At 41.5% G+C, this 21,050-nt stretch overlaps 1 protein-coding gene across 2 annotated transcripts in view; it reads left to right on the top strand.

Annotated features, from left to right (window-relative positions):
• The window catches only part of ATG10 (autophagy related 10), a 220,616-nt gene that overhangs the window by 115,031 nt on the left and 84,535 nt on the right, over window positions 1-21,050 (top strand). For both annotated transcript variants that reach the window (XM_040421505.1, XM_040421506.1), the window contains exon 4: window positions 6,058-6,193. In XM_040421505.1, coding sequence (XP_040277439.1) covers window positions 6,058-6,193 — 136 coding nt within the window. The remainder of the gene's footprint in view (window positions 1-6,057; window positions 6,194-21,050) is intronic.

The raw sequence follows: 21,050 nt of genomic DNA on the forward strand, positions 1-21,050 counted from the left end.
AACTACTGTGAGGGAGGTACATATCTATGCATAACGACTGTGAGGGGGCACATATCTGGGCATAATGACTGAGGGGGCACATATCTGGGCATAACGACTGTGAGGGGGCACATATCTGGGCATAACTATTTTGACGGCTTAATTACTGTGAGGGGCCACAATGTGGGCATTAGTACTGCATGTTAGCACTAGATTACCATGCTATACATTGGGATGGCTCAGTCTTACAGGCCAGCACAGCGCCCCCTGCTGGCGATTTCACAGGGGCAGTCACCATCCCTTCCTTATGTGATTTAGTCTTTTTCTCTATCACCACAGGGACCTTGTTCTGGATCCAGTGGACATCACGCCGACGCCAGCGACACCCTGGATGAGGTAGGACCATATTTTATTAGGACTGGGTGAGTGTAGCCATGCATTGGGCTTAGGGCTCTTTCACACGAGCGGATGCCGTGCGGGTAATCCGCTGCGTGAAAGAGAGCCAAGCCCCACTCCGGACAGAAGAGACACAGAGCAGTAACATTATTGATAATGCTCCGTGCCTCTCTGTGATCCTTTTACTACAAAATCACAGTGACACTGTATGTTTTGTATTGCTATAAGTAATGTTAGGACAGAATTGGTTATGTTAAGAACTTGGCTTAGAGGGGAGGGGGCCCAGGCACATTCTTTGCACAAGGGCCCTCTGCTGTCTGTGTTCGCCCCTGAGAGTATTGTAGGCCAGGCAACGCCCCTCTGGGTTTCTGGGAAAGATACAAATTAGCTTTCCTAAGCCTATCTGATGCCAACAGAGGTAAAATGTGCTAATTTTCATATATTTTTCCTTACGCTGCGTTCACACCTAAGCGTACGGGATGGAGCGCTCTGTATGCACGATTGTATATGCGTTTACAATCGCGGCTCCGGAACAACCGAACGCCCGTTGTCATGCGTTCCCGGAAGTCTATGTACGGGAACGCGCGACAAGACGCCCCAAAGAAGCTCCTGAACTTTATGGGGCGTCGAGCGTTTTACAGCGCGATCGTACGTGCTGTAAAACGCCCAGGTGAGAACCATGCCGTAGGAACGCGCTGTAAAACGCTCAGGTCTGAACCGGCTGTTACAATTGCCTATTTTTCCTGCTTCCAACCAACATCATGGACGGACTATTGACTTGCTGTCTTATATATGCATCCCTTGTTATTAATTTCACTTGTCAGTGGTTTATGTTAAGTCTGATTGAAGAATCTTATATACATTATATGGTGCAAGAAAGACTAGGACGAGGCTCCAACTATGGTAGCCTGTAGAAATGCAACCATTGGTGTTGAAAGTTCTAGCAGAATACAGTGCTGCCCACATACACAATTCAGACTACTTGAAAAAAAAACTAATTATTCTGTTTTTTTATTACAATTACAAATGTACTGCCTGCTTCTGTGAAACTTTTTAAAGAAACATTAAATGCCATCACTTCAGTTTATGATTAAATTTGCCCTAAGCAGACCTCTTTCAGTTTTCTAAAACTGTCTTCTTTCAATTGGCATTTCAAGAAGGAGAACGAATGTGTTTTGTTTTCCTTGGATACAATTCAAATCATCTTGATACCATTGTGAACTGATTTTAAGAGAGCACTTGACTTCCAGAAAGAATAAAATTGCTGAGCATGTGGGAGGTCATTGCGGCAATGAGTGATCACGGCTGACCTTGGGCTTGGTTAGTATGTGAGTGTGCTTGAGAGGAAAACAGAGGCGACACAGCCCATTTGCAGCTCAAAGCAATGCAGAGAAAATACTTGAAAATTTGCAGTAATAACATGTAATATATGTTATGAGAAGCAGACAAATTAAGAGGCTAAAATGGTAAACTCTGTAACTACAAGTGCTGTCTTTACATGGTATTATGAGTGTATTAAGTCAAAAAGTCCACATAATTACACCATGAAGATGGCCTTGAATAAAATAAATAAAGGTAAGTAAAGTGGTTGTGTATTTGTCCACTTCACCAGAAGCAACATTATCTAAATTAACTAGCAAAATATGGCTGAAGAGGTAATGAGCAGCAGAAAAGTCCGATGACCCTGGTAAGGTGGTCCAGCAATAGTAGCTATCAAATATTAATTGTGTGTTCCAAATAACTTCCCACTATTGGCTAAATAAGGAATAGAAAATGACAGATCAGTAATAATCATTAATAATTATGCTTTAGGATACTTTCACACTCGCGGCAGAGGATTCCGGCAGGCAGTTCCATCGCTGGACGCATTTGTGAGATGGATCCAGATGCGGATCCGTCTGACAAATGCATTGCAACACCGGATCCGTCTTTCCAGTTGTCATCCAGAAAAACGGATCCGGTATTAATTTTTTCCTCATTTTTAAAAGTCTGTGCATGCGCAGATTGGGAAACCGGATCCGGTTTTCCGGATCACTTAGTACCGGATCCGGCATTAATACATTTCAATGGAAATTAATGCCGGATCCAGCATTCCGGCAAGTGTTCAGGATTTTTGGCCGGAGAGAAAAATGCAGCATACTGGGGTATTTTCTCCAGCCAAAAAATGTAAGAGGGACTGAACTGAATGCTCTCCATTCAGAATGCATTAGGATAAAACTGAGGTACTGAGGTATACACGGTACTGAGCTCCTGTGACGGAACTCAATTCCAGAAAAGAAAAAAGCTAGTGTGAAAGTACCATAAAATATTATTTTTTTTGAACGTTTGAACTTTTTTTTTTCCTTTTCTCCAGTATCTCGTCTTCCTTCTCCAGACTTTTCCCTCCACTATCCATTTGTTGCTGCCTTTCCCACTCAAATCCTCCTCCAAACTCCCTCTTATCCAAATATAGCACCTCCTTCTCAAAACTCTTCTACTGTTTTTTTTTTTTTTACAAATATCAATCAATTCTTTTGTCAAAGCTCCCACAGTTTTGTTGTCCACTACCCAGACACAGTTGGCACCTTCATTATGCACCCCTGTTTCTGTCTGGACCATTTCCAGGGGCTTAGAAGAAAGAAATAGATTGTCATGCCACCGATTATGTGTCTTGCTATTGACAGCCACGGCCACCTTTTTCTCCAGTGGTGTAGTTAATGAGAAAACTGGACTGCTACTTACTTGATCCATATAGTGTTTAGCGACAAATTCAGGTTCTGCTTTGGAAGTGTTCAAATATGGTGCCTTGTGAGTGCTTCAATTCTACCTTTGTTGTGGAGCGACACACTGCTCCATCTGCTGGTATGGTGATCTGGGGAAGCATCACATATGACAGCGATATGTGCATGACATCCCGAGGCTGCATGTATTGCCTATAGCAGTGCTTTCAACTGGCATTGTTTAGCAGGACAGTACTCGCCCACCCACACCAGGGGTTTTCCAGGAATGTCTCCACCAGATTGAAACACTTCATTGACCTGTCCGGTCACCAGATTTATTGCCAGTCAAGCATTTATGGGACCACCTCAGACGCCACGAGTGTGCAGAATCCACGGACCAAGCTGCAACATCTGGGGGCAAATGTGCCACAGGATATGATACGGAACCTGTATGTCTCCATGCCCAACCGTATCTCATCTTGTATCCAGGATAGAGGTGGTCCAACTGTACGGAACCTGCATTCCTCCATGTCCAACCGTATCTTATCAGTCGTACTGCTTACCCCATTAAACTTATCCTTTTACTATACTATTGTACTTATATATATCATCATTAGGTTCACACATATAAATAATGCACCGTTTGTCATCCGCGGCCGTGATCCGTGTTTCCAGTCCGTGAAAAAAATAGGACCTGTCCTATTTTTTTTCACGGACAACGGTTCGCGGACCCATTCAAGTCAATGGGTCCGTGAAAAAACACTGAGGCACACAAGATTGTCATCCGCGTCCGTGATCCGTGTCCGTTTTTTTCCTATAATTTCCAAAGCAAACTTGACTTAGATTTTTTTTTCACTTTTCATGTCCGTTGATCCTCCAAAAACCAAGGAAGACACACTGAAACGGATCACGGAACAACGGAACCCCGTTTTGCGGACCGTGAAAAAATACTGTCGTGTGCATGAGGCCTAAAAATGAGGTGGGACAAACTGGTTAAAACTAATTTAAAAAATAATCTACCGTATGTGTAATATCGTACCTCTAAATAATAGTAATATAATTAACATTTATAGCACTGTAAAAAGTAAATCCAAGAGCAAAAGTTTGGAGACTTGGATCACCACATATTTGGCAGTTACATTTAGTGAGACCATTTGAAACCTACATAAGACCCAGACATATAGTACGGGGAAAATGTTTAAGGCAGGTGTGTAAAAATGCTACAATATAAGAATGCTTTCAAAAATAGTGTTAATAGTTTATTTTTTATCAATTAACAAAATGCAAAGTGAAAGAAAAAAAATATCTAAATCAAATAAATATTTGGTGTGATCTCCCTTTGCCTTCAAAACAGCACCAGTTCTTCTAAGTACAAGTGCACACAGATTTTGAAGAAACTTCAGCAGGGAGGTTGTTCCAAGCATCTTGTAGAACTAACCACATATCTTCTGTGGATGCAGGCTTGCTCAAATCCTTCAGTTTCTTCATGTAATCTCAGACAGAATCAATGATGCCCTGTGGGGGCCATATCATCACTTCCAGGACTCCTTGTTCTTTTTTTTTTACAATAAAGATAGTTTTTGATGAGTCGTTGTCCTGTTGTAGAATACATTTGGAGCCAGTTCGACCCCTCCCTAGTGGTATTACGAGATGGAAAACTATCTGCCTGTATTTCTCAGCATGTTGGGCACCATTAATCCTGACAAAATTCCCCAACCCCATTTGCTGAAATGCAGCCCCACTTGCAAGGGACCTCCACCATGCTTCACTTTTGCTTGCAGGCACTCATTATTGTACCGCTCTCTAGTCCTTTAGCAAACAGACTGTACTCGGTTACACACAAATATTTCAAATTTTGACTCATCAGTCCACAGCACATGCTGCCATTTTTCTGCACCTAATTTCCTATGTTTTCTTGCTTAGTTGAGTTGCTTGGCATTGTTTCCATGTTGAACGTATGGCTTTTTGGCCACAGTTCTTCCATGAAGACCACTTATGGCCAGATTTCCCTGAACAGTAGAAGTGTGTACCTGGGTGCCATTGGTTTCTGCCAGTTTTAATCTGATGAAACTGCTTGATATCTTCTCATTTGGAAGTGAAGTAAGCATGATGTGTCTTTTTTTCTGTTGCATTAAGTTTCCTCGGCCGGCCACTGTGTCTACTGTCATCAACATTAAATGTTTGCCTGGAAGAGACTTTGCTGATGCAGTGTAACTACTTTGTGCCTAGTTGCTATACTCAGTCTTGCCATGGTGTATGACCTGTGACCTGAAACGGTCTTCCACAACCTCACCTTTGTAGCAGAGTTTGGCTGTTCCTCATCCAGTTTCAAGCCTCCTACACAACTGTTTCTGTTTCCGTTAACGACTATGTTTCAACCTACACATGAAAATAAAGACTGTTATTACCTGTTGGCTAATCGCACACCTGACTGTAATCATACAAAACACCTACATTTTTGCAAGTGTACCTAGAAAAACTGATGCTGTTTTAGTCAAAAGGGTGGTCGCACCAAATATTGATTTTGATTTTAGATTTTTCATTTGTTTATTCACTTTGCATTTTGTTAATTGATAAACATAAACTAACACTTCAATTTTTAAAGCATTCTTACTTTGCAGCATGTTTTACACAACCGTCTAAACCTTTTGTGCAGTACTGTACATGTATGAATACATTTTTTATATAATTTATATTAAAAAGTGTACTCAACTTCCTTTTTCAAGATATTCCTTCCAAATATATACCAAAATAACGGCATTTTGGTAAAAATTTGGCTGTCAAGTATAATTAGGCGTAAATTGTTTTTAGATTAAAACACCTCCCAAGGTATGAGAGAGATTGGTAGATTAAAGATAGTTTACCATTAGTTATTTCTATTTCATGGAAGAAAAGTGGAATGGGAATTTAAATTGACAGAGATGGCTGGGAATGCGTTTCAATAATCAAAATATCAAGAGTGATTTTAATTTGTGTTTTTTAGGGCAAGCATGAAGAAGAAGATAGCTGTGCTCTACCACAGGGAGCTCTGCAATCAGAAGTGATTCACTATGAATATCATGTTTTGTACTCCATAAGCTATCAGGCACCGGTGCTGTACTTTAGAGCAAGCTTCTTGGGTAAGTTCTGGTATTCCCTGGAGCTTTACCAGTTTGAGGAAAATTATAAGTAGAGATCGCTAAAAGTGGTATTTACATTTTTTTCTAAAACATATTCATTGTGGAATGAAAAAATAGTCATTTTCTAATATACTTTTGTTACTCATTGATTTCAGTTTAAAAGATCTCTGTCTGTGATCATGCAGCTGAAGATTGCACATATCGATGTATAAGCTCTTCTTGCTTCAGAATTAAATTTGACGGATCACTTACAGACTTGTGGCAGCACAGAATCTAGGTGTTAGCAGGAGCAGTCAATCTAAGTGCTAGTTCACACTGAGTTTTTTTGGTGCTGACTCCGACACAGAAACCACATTGGAATCAGCGTGGAAAAATGCCTCAAATCTGCCTCTCATTGTTTTCTAAGGGAGGAAGCATCCTGCCCTATTTTACCACAGTTTCCTCATCAGAACAACTGAGATGCAGCCACACAATGATCGGCCCCATTGAATGGGTCTAACCAGCATGCAAACCCTCGGTAGAACCCATGGCAGAAACTTGAGGCTTAGCCCTGGCTTTCCGACTTGTCTTCAACAGGCAACATTTTTTCACAAGTATTTTGCCAGTGTGAATGTCCCTTAAAGGGAACCTGTCACCGGGATTTTGTGTATAGAGATGAGGACATGGGTTGCTAGATGGCCGCTAGCACATCTGCAATATCCAGTCCCCATAGCTCTGTGTGCTTTTATTGTGTAAAAAACCGATTTGATACATATGCAAATTAACCGGAGATGAGTCCTGTATGTGAGATGAGTCAGGGACAGGACTCATCTCAGGTTAATTTGCATATGTATCAAATCTATTTTTTTTACACAATAAAAGCACACAGAGCTATGGGGACTGGGTATTGCAGATGTGCTAGTGGCCATCTAGCAAACCATGTCTTCAGCTCTATACCCAAAATCCAGATGACAGGTTCCCTTTAAAAGCTTTGTCCCATCTTGGAAATTGGGGTATATTATTAGGATATGTCCCCAATGTCTAATGTGCAGGTCCCACCTCTATCCTTAGAACGGAGCCCAAAAAGTCATGGAGTAGCATGCTCCATTCATTTGCATGGGAATTCTAAAAATAGCCGAGCACTGGCTCAGCTATTTCTGTAAGCCCCATAGAAGTGAATAGAGCAGTGGCCGCACTTGTGCTGCAGACTTTCATTTATTTCAAAGATGAGATGACCCCAATGCCCAAAATGGGACAACCCCTTTAAGGCTGTGTTTAGACCACATTTGAGTGAAAATGTTTGGTGTATAACATGGTGTGAACCTAGCCTTAGGCTACTTTCACACTCGCGTTTTGGGCGTATCCGTTATGGATCTGCAAAAACGGATCCGTTACAATAATACAACCGCATGCATCCGTCATGAACGGATCCGTTTGTATTATCTGTAACATAGCCAAGACGGATCCTTCATGAACTGCATTGAAAGTCAATGGGAGACGGATCCGTTTTCTATTGTGCCAGATTGTGTCAGTAAAAACAGATCTGTCCCCGTTGACTTACATTGTGTGCCAGGACGGATCCGTTTGGCTCAGTTTCATCAGACGGACACCAAAACGCTGCAAACAGCGTTTTGGTGTCCGTCTCCAAAGCGGAATGGAGACTGAACTGATGCAAACTGATGCGTTCTGAGCGGATCCTTTTCTATTCAGAATGCATTAGGGCAAAACTTATCCGTTTTGGACGCTTGTGAGAGCCCATGACGGATCTCACAAACGGAAAGCCAAAACGCTAGTGTGAAAGTAGCCTTAGTGACAAAGAAAGATCACTAATTGTTGGTTTTAAGTGATATACTGTAGTCGCTGCTTCTCGTTCTATTGTTTTTTTATCTGAACATGAAGAACACAGACTACCACTGTCTATAGAGTGAACAGGCTGCGAAGGCCATGAGCAGCCTACATCTTGGAGCAGCAGGGAGAATGAGTATCCTGACTGCTATGTCCACCAGGAGAAACTAGATGCCAGCAAGCACAACCTGTTTAGAAATTATGCAGAATGCAGACATCCCAACCTGCAAAAACCCATTTCAGGGAGGTGCACTTCTCATTTCACGGAGGTTTTCTTTCACAAACTTTTTATTACATTTTCCAAACATATGCAGTATCTGCACACTTTGCTCTATGGTGTGGAGGACTGGGCTCATTACCCTGCCCCAAATTATCATATTTATGTATATGATTAAAGGGATTCTGTCACCACCTATAAGCCCTGTGAGCTAAACATCTGCTGATGTCCAGGGTAGCATTCTGATTTCTAAGGTGGCCTTATAAAAGCTATTTGTGGCTTTATTCTGCGGAAAAACAGGTTTTACTAACCTGTCAATCATTGAATTAAGGTGCCCAAGCAGGGGAGGTCTGTGGATGCATGGTGCCCAGCCGCACGCATCGCCATTCGTGCCCAGCACCGCCTTCTACTCCTCAGTGCCGTCTCTCCCTCCCTCCCCCTTTGAGATCCCGCGCGTGCGCACAGGCTCAGCCTGATGCGCTGTTGCGGACTGCTGGCATCGGCTTCTTCTTGCACTGTGCGCACGCGCCGAGAAGGGGACACTGCTACAGGTTGCCGGAAAGGTTTACTGCGAGTAAACTAGAGATGGGAAGTTCGGATCTTTCACATGAATCGGTTCATTTGAATCAGTTCATTCAAATGAACCGATTCATGAATCGAATCTTCGGTTCATTCGCTGAGCTGACAAGAAGCAAGTGAACCGAAGCTTAGGTTGCGCAATGCGCATGCGCGGATGCTTGGATTTACTTGCTGACTCGCTGAGTCGGCTCTTGGTCTGAGTCAGGAAGTTTATTCTTTAAAACCCTGTGTGTAATTATCTACCCCACTGTAGGAAAAAAACAAGCATCCGGGGGGGTGAATTTAACACTGGGGTAAATAATATAATTAAAATGGAGGGTTAAATGTGTAAATGTATTTAAAAAAATAAATCTCTCTCAATAGTTCTAGAGCTACTGAATGAGACAGAAGAAGGGATGCCTTTAACATATATATCTCCTTGAGAAGCTAATTTGACCCTATAGGGTTAATTCAACCTGTAATCTAAACTCTGTGTCCTGTCACTTCTCTTATCTCTCTGCTCTGCTATCAGTAAACCTTTCCGAGATATATTGTCTCACATGCGGGTGTCAGGGAGCCGCTATCTAATAGCGGGAGACTCCCTGAACGTCCGGGAGACTTGAGATCCCTGAGAATGACTTTATGGTACTTTCTCTATATTCATGGATGACACAAAGCTCTGTAGTGTCATCTGTCTATATGAATGATGCAAGAACAAAAACATGTAGATGGGGCTGCTGCTGGTGCTGCATATACAAATGAAGATCAACATATTTCACGCCTGTAGTAGCCCCCTGTACAGGATGAAAAACTGATTAAGCAAAAAAATTTTCATCCTGAAGAAAGGGCTGGTGCAGTACCAAGACATATTGAAGTACACCTAAAAAAAATATATATTTACCTCATCAATCTTTGAGCTTTATTGGAACTGCAGCAGCAAAGTATGTCCCATATCTTCCTACTCCATGGTAACCTGCTAAAACTGGCCAAAAAGGTACAGAATGGGTGAAATTGTTAGTGATAAACTAAATTATAGTATGTAATACCAGTCTGCTGCATCAAAAACTAACAAGATATTTGGGCAGAGCTAGACCTACACCAGATAGATAAATTTTCCTTCCTCTATATCGACTATTGCTTGGCTTACTTTGAGATAGAATTGTAAGCCGGAATTGTGGTGCACTTTTCGCATAGAATTTCTTATCTTAGGTCGCATCCCTTTTCTGTGAAGCCCAGCCTCTCCTTACTAAAACCTGCCCCTTTTTGAGAAAGTCAAAAAGAAACCATAGTTATGTCAAATTGTTCCGAAATTTCCCCAGTTTACACCTCTTTTATAGACAGATTCTAAGAGTATTCACATTAGTAAATATAGGTCTTTATCTTGTTATAGTAAAATAATGACCTCTAGAGAAGTAGTGCTTTATCATTGGGTTGATCACATCTTGACACAATATACAGGGTTATTGCTACTGATGTAGAATGTTGATCCAGGGATTAGGTCAGCAGGGGTCAGGAAGTAATTTGTCAAGCCTATGTCAAATTGGGTCTATTTAAAGGGTCTTTTTTTTTTACCCTTTTGCCCTGGAGTTTGTACTGTGACCTTGATAGACATATGTCTCCTTCCAACCTATTGATTATAAAAGGTCCCCTAAACTTACCCAGTAACCATGTGACAAATTGTTGACTAGAATTGCTTTGGTATTCTGCAAATGATTAATGCTATCCCTTATATGCAATCTGTTGGACTGAAGAAGACCCAAGGTAAATGTTATATCTTCGTGGTGATGGATCTTTATCAAAAATGTTGAGTCCCTTTCTCTGTGCAACTTTGAGTTTCTCTAGAAGCAGGATCTGAATTTTCACTGTTCTATCAGACAGCTCAGCTGACAGCACCTTCACTCTAATCTCTGACCTTATAAACACTCATTATAGCTCAGTTCTTACGTAAGTGTTTATGACCTTTTAGTAACTTAGAGATACGTTTTATTAGATGACCAGCACAAAGAGAAGGTGAAAGTACGATTCACAAAAATAGTTAACTCTTTGTGACAGAACAGCTTAATAGTTTTAATAAAGACCAATTGAAGAAATGATTTTAGGCTAAAATTAGTAAAATGCAATCCGAAGGTGTACATAGTCTTTAACTGTGGTGTACTTAGAGGGAGATTGTAATCCTGTTTTTTATTTATGGTGCCTTTACACATAGGTAGATCAGTTAGAAAATATGCAGTATATGCTGTGGAATATCGGAAGATACTCCTCTGAAAACCTGCAGCAGACCTCCTACGTGTGACCGTACCCTAATATTCAGATTAAATATATCACCTGTTTTCAAGGAGCCTTGAGCTACGATATATCATGGTAATAATTTCCCCTGTACTTGGTATTAAACAGAAGCTTACTTTCAATGACCGTGCAGGTCATGATCACTATTCAGATTACCTCTTGGCATTATAATGCTATAGTTACTGTTCTTTTCAAAGTCTTAACTTTCCGCTGGCAGGACACAAAAGATGACCGTCATTTAAATGAGGACTTATGGAGACACAAAGAGTCTTCTACAGTTCTTATGGAAATAAACACTGAATGATAAATTACTTTTTCTAGAGTGTCATTTCATGTTTCACCCTAGGCGGTAAATGTGACTATACATTATAGTGATGTGATAGATACTTTAAGTGGTTTACTCACCATAATGTTTTAGGAAGTGATTACAAAGAAGGGTATGGCCACTGGGGTTCGGCACTTTTCGTAATGCCTTCTGTTAATCTCTCTGAGAAAAATCAGTCCATTTTTAGGATGAGTGAGTATTTTATTGATCAATTGCCCATCACTTGGGTGGGATGCTTATTAAAGTGTACCTGAGTTTTCAAAAAAGTTTGCATAGTAGCTGTGCTTCTTTATACCATCATAACTGTGATAGAAAAGGTCTTTTTGAGCTTCCCTAATGTCTTTTTCAGCCATATTATTTTCTGTTTCAGCTGCACAGCTAGATGCATTTCTCTTATAAGCAGGGGCTTCTCCCTTCTGTGGAATCTTCCAGCACTGTACTGCTGTGACTTCCTTTTCCCTACTTCACACTATGTTAGTTTTCAGCTCCAGAGCTCAAAGAACAGATAAGGAAGGGGAAATCTCACTTAGAGACACACAACCCACCCCTGTAATCTTCAGAGCAGTGTAGAAGCCGTTCTTTTATCAAGCTCAAGATCTCAGCTAGCTCTGACACCTCTATTTCCTGTGAGCCGTCTTCTGTGTTTCTGTTACTAGGGATGGATCTTGGCTGACAACAGACAGTGGTCTGCAAATTAGGTGGAAGTAAGACCCCTAGGTGCCATAACTTAAAGGGGTTGTCTCACTGGCATTTATCATGTAGAGAAAGTGAATACAAGGCACTTACTAATGTATTGTGATTCTCCATATTGCCTCCTTTGCTGGCTGGATTCATTTTTCCATCACATTATACACTGCTTGTTTCTATGGTTATGACCACCCCGCAATCCATCAATGGTGGTCTTGCTTGCATATTATAGGAAAAAGCGTCCGGACCATGGGAGCACACCTGGGCTAGTGCTTTTTCCTATAGTGTGCAAGCACGACCACTGCTGCTGGATTGCAGGGTGGTCGTAACCATGGAAACGGGTAGTGTAAAATAAATCCAGCCAGCAAAGGAAGCAATATGGATAATAACAATACATTAATAAGTGGCTTGTATTAACTTCCTCTACATAATAAATTATATTTGCTGAAATGAGACTCTGGTGGATTCAGGTATATTTTTAAATGAAGTGATCTAGACATTTGCTAGTTACACAATTCTCTAGTAAATGAAATTGTGTGAAAGTACAGTGACTCTTTAAGACTGGCTTATTACATTGATCTTAATCTATTCCCTCTGGCATCAGGTGCCACACAACTCTTATAATAATTGTGGCACATCTTTGCAGGTCTGTGTGCCAAACTGAAAATGTACTGTACACTAGCAAGGGCTGTCATCTATGCCGGTTTCCTGGCGTAGATTATAATAAATGTCCCATGCCAACTATAGCTGCCCCTGCTTCACCCACTCCCTGCAACGGTTTAACCACTTTTTGGAAAAGTAGAAAGTGTGGCTCTAAACTCCCCAAAAGTATCACCGTTTTGCTAAAATTGCTAAATTATGGGAGTTCAGCAGAACATGCCACTCACTGTAACCTACAAGAATCAGGGAAGTTGACATAAGGCTCTCATATTGAAGAGCTAATTTAGTGGGACAGACATGAAGGTCTCTCCTCCACCATCAGACAACTTTTAAAGTTGGAATAGAGTAAAATAAAATATATATATATATTTTTTTTTAATACATATAGCAAGTAGAATCTTAGGCCCCTTTCACACGAGTGAGTTTTCCGCGCGGGTGCAATGCGTGACGTGAATGCATAGCATCCGCGCTGAATCCTGACCAATTCATTTCAATGGGTCTGTGTACATGAGCTTTTTTTTTCCACACATCAGTTCTGCGTTGCGTGAAAAACGCAGCATCTTCTATATTCTGCATTTTTCACGCAGCCCTGGCCCCATAGAAGTGAATGGGGCTTCAGTGAAAAACGCATTGTATCCGGAAGCAAGTGCGGATGCAATGCGTTTTTCACTGATGGTTGCTAGGAGATGTTGTTTGTAAACCTTCAGGTTTTTATGACGCGCATGAAAAACGCATCAAAACGCATTGCACTTTTGCGGAAAAAACTGATCAACGCAACGCAATCGCAGACAAAACGGACTAAACTTGCTTGCAAAATGTTGCAAGTTTCACTGAGCCAATCCGTCACACTCGTGTAAAAGAGGCCTTATGATGCACATTCGTGTGGTTTGTATGACAGTGAAGTAACTCTCTCTAAGGCCTCATGCACACGCAAACCGTGGATCCGCAAAAAACGGAAGCTGCCCGTGTGCCTTCTGCAATTTGCGGAACGGAACGGGCGGCCCATTGTAGACATGCCTATTCTTGTCCGCAAAACGGACAAGAATAGGACGTTATATTTTTTTTGCCGACCACGGAACGGAGCAACGGATGCGGACAGCACACGGAGTGCTGTCCGCATCTTTTGCGGCCCTGTTGAAGTGAATGGGTCCGCATCCGAGCCGCAAAAACATTGGCTCGGATGCGGACCATAACTACGGTCGTGTGCATGAGGCCTAAGTATTAGAATTCATTTAATCTAACAAATAGCCTTATGATTAGGGTCAAGCGAACCTGAACTGCAAAGTTCGGGTTCCTGGACCTGAACCCGGATTTTTTCACTGAAGTTTGTGTTCGGTGTTCGGGTGATTTTATTATTTTCCATTATAACATGGTTATAATGGAAAATAATAGCATTCTTAAGACAGAATGCTGCTTAAAATGAGCATTGAGGGGTTAAAAATAATTTTAAAAACCTCACCTCATCCACTTGATCGCGCAGCTGGTGTCTTCTTTCTTCAATTTGCAGGACCTGCGGTGATGTTACCACGTTCACCACGGTGACGTCATCGCAGGTCCTGAAGAAAGAAGAGGCTGTGCAATCAAGTGGATGAGGTGATTTTTTTAAAATTATTTTTAACCCCTCAATTGCCATTTTATTTAGCATTCTGTCTTAAGAATGCTATTATTTTCCGTTATAACCATGTTATAACGGAAAATAATAAAGTGAAGTTCGGGTCTCCATTGACTTTTTAATAGGATCCGGGTCCGGGGTCAAGTTCGGGTCCCGAACCCGAACTTTGACCTACTTATGATGCTTTATACTTACTTATAAGGGTTGTTTCACACACATATTTTTAAACACAGTTTTTTAATTTACTCCTTCAGCCAATTGCTAGCAAGTTAATATAGAAATAATGGTAGGTTGTGGTGGCTCACTAGCAAGTAGTTAAGGTATGGTGCTGCAAGCTCATATAGAGGGAATCACCCCACCCTCTCTTAAAAGGCAAATGTAGTAATAGGAAAATGAGCGAGCACTCATATACTTGGCAACCAAATTGACATGTGCAGAAAGTATTTATTAAATCCCCATAAAATACAAGTAATAAAATTTATAAGAACAATGTAGCAATAATATACAACATTACAGTCACATATATTGTGGTAGATATGATCGACACTATATTCATATGACTCAATAGTGTCGATAAATTCAATAATATATATCACACCAAAAAACTTCAAATATATGCTGTTATTTGGGAAGAGGGGGTATTATCTTCTAGCGCTCTATCCCAATTTGGGAAACTGAATGTCACTGAAAATTTTGTAGGTGTATTCACTGGGAGCGCAATATGTTCATAAAGTGTCCACAGGAATCCTGATAATGTGAAAAGTCTTATAGCATATCCTTTTAAGGTCGATATGAGCTTTGAATTGAAGAAAACTTTAAATCGATGTTTGGCTTACCGTCTAGCGTCTGCTGTCTCCCTATTGCTTCAATGGAGCTTTATTTCACAAATTTTTTATTTGAGAATTGAAGCATACAACATCTTCCACAGTGACATATTACCGTAAATTACAGTATAATTTGTTCATCACATTACAAGTATTCAGGATAGAAGACATCGGATGAAAAGTTTTCATTTATATTAAAGAAAAAAAAAAAAAAAAGACAAGGTCGTGAGAAGACGACCAACAAACAATAATAAACATAAACATAAACATTGCACCACAGTTAAAATCAAGCATTAGAATTAAGGTATACATCTTCTACACTTGTAGATTTGGCAAAGATGGATAGTGTTTGGATATATAAGACGCCCAATTTTGCCACCTGACGCTGACACTTGCTAGCCGGCAAAGTTGTTTTGCAATCAGTAGTTCCATGCCGTAATTATAGTGAACTTTAGCAATGATTTCTGGTATGGTTGGGATGTCCCTACTCTTCCATCTTTTAGCTATCGCGACTCTCGTTACTGTTAGTATATGAAAAGCAATAGTGAAGTCTTTTAAATCTAAACATTCCAGCCCCAAAGAGAGCAATGCTATTTCCGGGGATATGGGGAGTACCTTCTCTATTACAGCACCTATAAGTGACAATATATTGGACCAGAAACGGTTGATAGCAGGGCATGTCCACCAGATATGCATTAAGTTGCCAACTGCTGATAGGCATCGCCAGCAAACATTTGAGGTGGTTGGATATATGATGGATAGGCGATAAGGGGTATAATACCACCTATAAAGGAGCTTTCTTGAGGCCTCCAGGTGATCGACACACTTCGAGGTTTTAGAGCTCAGGGAGAAAACAAAGGCCCAATGTGCTGGCGCAAAAGTTTTATTTAAATCTTTCTCCCATTTAGTCTGTAACGGAAATTTTGATATAGTAACTGAGAGCTGCAACCCCCTATAGGCCTCAGAAATACCTCCCTTCCGTATAGAGGAATGTGTAGTGTGTGTAATGTTCTTGGATGCTAGGAGGTGGCGTAGCTGAAGGTACTTATAAAAATCAGACCACTGGATTTGATACCGCTCTCTTAAGTCTGTGAATGAAATAAGGGCCCCATTAGCTAAAATTCGGGACACTGAAAGGATTCCCTTAGGCTGGGTTCACACGAGCGTGTCCGGATTAGTTCCGGATGCGTCCCGGTGTGTTGCGGCAAACCCGCGCGAGTAGGAATGCAATTGCAGTCAGTTTTGACTGCGATTGCGTTCCGATGTTCAGTTTTTATCGCGCGTGTGCAATGTGTTTTGCACGCGCGTGATAAAAAACCAACTGTGGTACCCAGACCCGAACTTCTTCACTGAAGTTCAGGTTTGGGTTCGGTGTTGTGTAGATGTTATTATTTTCCCTTATAACATGGTTATAAGGGAAAATAATAGCATTCTGAATACAGAATGCATAGTAGGTGATCAATTGAGGGTTAAAAAATAAAAAAAATTAACTCACCTTCTCCTCTTGTTCGCGTAGTTCTCCCGGTCTTCAGTTCTTTAAAAAGACGAACTATGGGCTAAAGGACCTTTGGTGACGTCAGATCACATGCTCCAATCACATGGTACATCATTAAAACGCTTTGCACTCGCGTGTAAAAATCGCACATTTTCCTATCCGGCCCTCACACACGACGCCCGTGTGAAAGAGGCTTTAGGAGTCATTATCGTGTCAAGGCCTGGGTCCCCTAGAGCAGGGTTTTGTAATCTCTTTCTGAAGACTCACAAGCCAGAACATAGTGGGTAACTAAGCCTTACCATTGCTCATAGTCTGTGCTAAAAAAAAATATTTCATTACCTCAATTAGGTTTAGACTTTTGTCTAGAGAACATTGAAATAAATACAAAAAGAAACAATTATGTTGCTGAACCAGAGCATGGTGCAACTATAGACTGGCCTGTAGAGCATACAGTATAACAATACCTGCCAAGACTGGCCACCTAGCTGCACCTCACCAAGAACTGGAGGGGCGTCTCACCAGTAAAGGCTGCCTCACAGTTTGAGAACCTCTGCACTAGAGTATGGTACTGTAATGGATCAGTCCAACCCTGATAGTAGAACATTACCTAAAGGGGTTGTCCCACAAAAATATTTAACATTTTTCAGGCCAGCACCTGGATCTGAAAACTTTTGTAATTGAATGTGATTAAAAATTTAGTAAAATCATTGAGTTATTTAATAAAACATGTCTACATAGCGCCCTCTGCTGTTTTCCATTTTATTATTTGTCTGTCCGCCTCAGTAACATCGCTGAGGTGGACACACATGCTCAGTTCCATTCTTCAACTGCCACCAACCCAATTTACTGTTAGAAGCTGTGACCGTTACAGGGAGAAAGCCGCAGCAGAAAAGATATTCCCCTGAGCCGTCAAAAGGAGAGAGCTGCAACAGAAAGGACACATCCCTGAGCTGTGATAATGAGAGAGGTGCAGCAGAAAGGACACCCCCCCCCCCTTCCCCAGAGCTCTGGTAATGAGAGAGCTGCAGCTGAAAGAACTTGCCCCTAAGCTGTGATAGGGAGAGAGCTGAATCAGAAAGGACACACCCCAGAGCTGTGGTAATGAGAGCTGCAGATGAAAGGACACACCCCAGAGCTGTGGTAATGAGAGAGCTGCAGATGAAAGGACACACCCCAGAGCTGTGGTAATGAGAGAGCTGCAGATGAAAGGACACACCCCCTGAGCTGCCAGCCTGAAATAAATGTAGCAGAGCAATTGGAGCAATGCATGTGCAGATCTCTACATGTATGTGAGGTACAGGGCTTGTTCTAGACTTAAAAGAACAAGACTGTCATGTATATGATGTCTGATTTTCATATTTTGCATTAATCATGGGATAACCCCCCTTAACTATCTATAATACTCGAGAAAGTGTTTTGAAGGTGATTTTATGTCGCTGCTCTGAACATATAGAAAACCCAATCTCTAAGGGCTTGCTCACATTTGTTTGGGACCTCCGTTGCAGATTCCGTCAAAAACAGCAGAAAAAAGTTCTGCATGCAGAACTTTTTTTTTTCCGTTAAAAAAGTAGGATCCCAAACGGAAACCAAACAGTCAAAGGGGTCCGTTTGGGTCAGTTATGTGAGAAAGTAGCACATGCGTTATTTTTTTTTTTTAAAGTGAGCAGAACAAAGTGAAATGATTAGCGGTGGTGTGAATGGTTGCTTATTTGTAGGCAGATAATTTTCTTTGGCTAGCTTCACCATTGTTTTGTATCATAAAATGCAGAGCCTTCAACTGTCAACGTCACACATAGCCTTTATAAGGCAAGAAGCCCTCCGACTTCTCCTCCATAAGCTGGTTAAACCCATGAGAAGAAGTAGTATTTTGCATCCTACACCGACGTCCCTATCTATAATTGCTTATCTGTGTGCTTTCTGTAAGACAGACGCTGAAGATGTGAAAATAGGCAACTAACATCCCGGCTTATCACAAGTCCTCATTTGCTTTCTTGGTGTATAATTCTCCACTTCAGAAATGATCCGGAGAATTGTTGTAGTATTTTCTCAGGTAACCTGGATCTACGCCTGCTCCTGCAGGAATCCTCTTCAAGGGATCTTGTAATATCTCCTATTTGGTTTTCCGTCTCGAACAAGCTGTAAAAAAAATGAATATAAAATTATTTAGGAATATGAAGTGGAATATTTAAACACTGACCTAAGAATACATACGTTTGACCATGAGAAACCGTAAAAAAATTAACACCAATTTGTGTGTGAATAAATAATTGAAAATTTTTTGTTAAAAAAAATAAAATAAAAGCCTTCAAATTCCATGAACCTGGGAGTCCTCCATTTAATTAGTATTCACTGTAAGCAGTTAATCACCTCAGAAAAGCTCCCTGAGACAAAACAACTTGTTTAGCTTGTCAGCATCTGGGAGTCGGAGGTGTTGAAACATGACTGCTTGTATCTGGGCCTGAATTGTATAGATGAGGGGAAGAGGCGCCTGTGTCTCTCCGGCGTGCCAACAGCTCCCCTTACTGAGCGCTGCCACAATTGTGCCTTCATGTCTACTCGCCGCCTGCTCCGTGCAGCTGAGCAACTTTTGGTTTTTCTCCCTTTTACACCTTGCCAGTGTGGCATGTGAGACTCCCAGTGGAAGCGACAGAACATTCCTGTTTACACGTATATTTAATTATAGGCATCTGGAGGCCAAAGAATACACTGCGTCGGTTTCAGCGAAACGGAACATTTGCAGGGAGCTCCTTCCAGCGTCTTGTTATTACAGGTGCTTGTCTAATTGGGTTTGAATCAAATCAGTGGTTTGTTAACTTGTATCTGCTAAGGTTACACAAATGCACATTTGCTTAGAAGGAAGATTAAAAGTGCACATGTACTGGTATGTTTCCATGGTAACGGAGCCATGGCAGCGCAGTGGTTAATGCCGCTGCTTGTTAGCTGCGGGACTATGGGTTTGATCTCACAAGGTCACGGTTCACATGGCATTTGTTTATTCCTCCCATGTTTGCATGAGTCACCTCCGGACTTTTCTAGTTTTGTCGCCCAGTCCAAACCAGTGATATGAATAGATTGTGTTCTCTGGAAACTGGGGGTGGTATTTTGGTGCTAATATAATCCGAAAGGGGGCACGGCTGTGTGCTACGTGTGTATATTACATGATGGAAGGGAATGGAGCTCTGCACTGGACATTTTCAATAATTGTTGCAAAAATGGCAGCAATAAATCAATGAATATTTCAATTGCCATCCTCTCTTATATTGATCAGTAATTCTCTACTACACAATACACATAACGCACTTGAAAGTGATCTAGGAGCCAAAACCAGGACTGGAGCCTCCACACACGTAAGCTATAAGGCTGGGTTCACACGGGCGTTGCGGGAAAAGATGCGGGTGCGTTGCGGGAACATGCGCGATTTTTCCCCGCGAGTTCAAAACGTTTTAATGCGTTTTGTACGCGCGTGAGAAAAATCTGCATGTTTGGTACCCAGACCCGAACATCTTCACAGAAGTTCGGCTTTGGGTTCAGTATTCTGTAAATTTTATTATTTTCCCTTATAACATGGTTATAAGGGAAAATAATAGCATTCTTTAATACAGAATGCTAAGTAGAAGGTCAATTGAGGGTTAAAAAAATAAATAAATTACTCACCTCCTCCAATTGATCGCGTAGCCGCCGGTCCCCTGTTCTTTCTTCAGGACATGGTGATGGATCATGTGATGAGCACAGTGATGTCACCACAGGTCCTTTGACAGGTCCTGAAGAAAGAACAGGGAACCGGCAGCTACGCGATCAATTGGAGGAGGTGAGTAAATTTATTTATTTATTTTCAACCCTCAATTCTACTAAGCATTCTGGAATAAAGAATGCTATTATTTTCCCTTATAACCATGTTACAAGGGAAAATAATACAGTGAATAGACTTTCATCTTAGCAACCATGCGTGAAAATCGCACCGCATCCGCACTTGCTTGCGGATGCTTGCGATTTTCACGCAGCCCCATTCACTTCTATGGGGCCTGCGTTGCGTGAAAAACGCCCAATATAGAGCATGCTGCGATTTTCACGCAGCGCACAAGTGATGCGTGAAAATCACTGCTCATCTGAACAGCCCCATAGAAATGAATGGGTCCGGATTCAGTGCGGGTGCAATGCATTCACCTCACGCATTGCACCCGCGCGGAAATCTCGCCCGTTTGAACCCAGCCTAAGGAAAAGATCTGCTCCTGTTCTGTGTTTCGAGCTGCACCTGGTTTTGGCTTAAAATCACTGATGGAAATCACTGACCCAACACTGACATGTGAATGAGGCATTATACACAAATTTTCAGGCCAGTTGGAGCACTTCAGATTCAGGTTCAGACCTG

Source organism: Bufo bufo, chromosome 2, assembly GCF_905171765.1.
Source record: "Bufo bufo chromosome 2, aBufBuf1.1, whole genome shotgun sequence".
Lineage (NCBI taxonomy): Eukaryota > Metazoa > Chordata > Amphibia > Anura > Bufonidae > Bufo > Bufo bufo.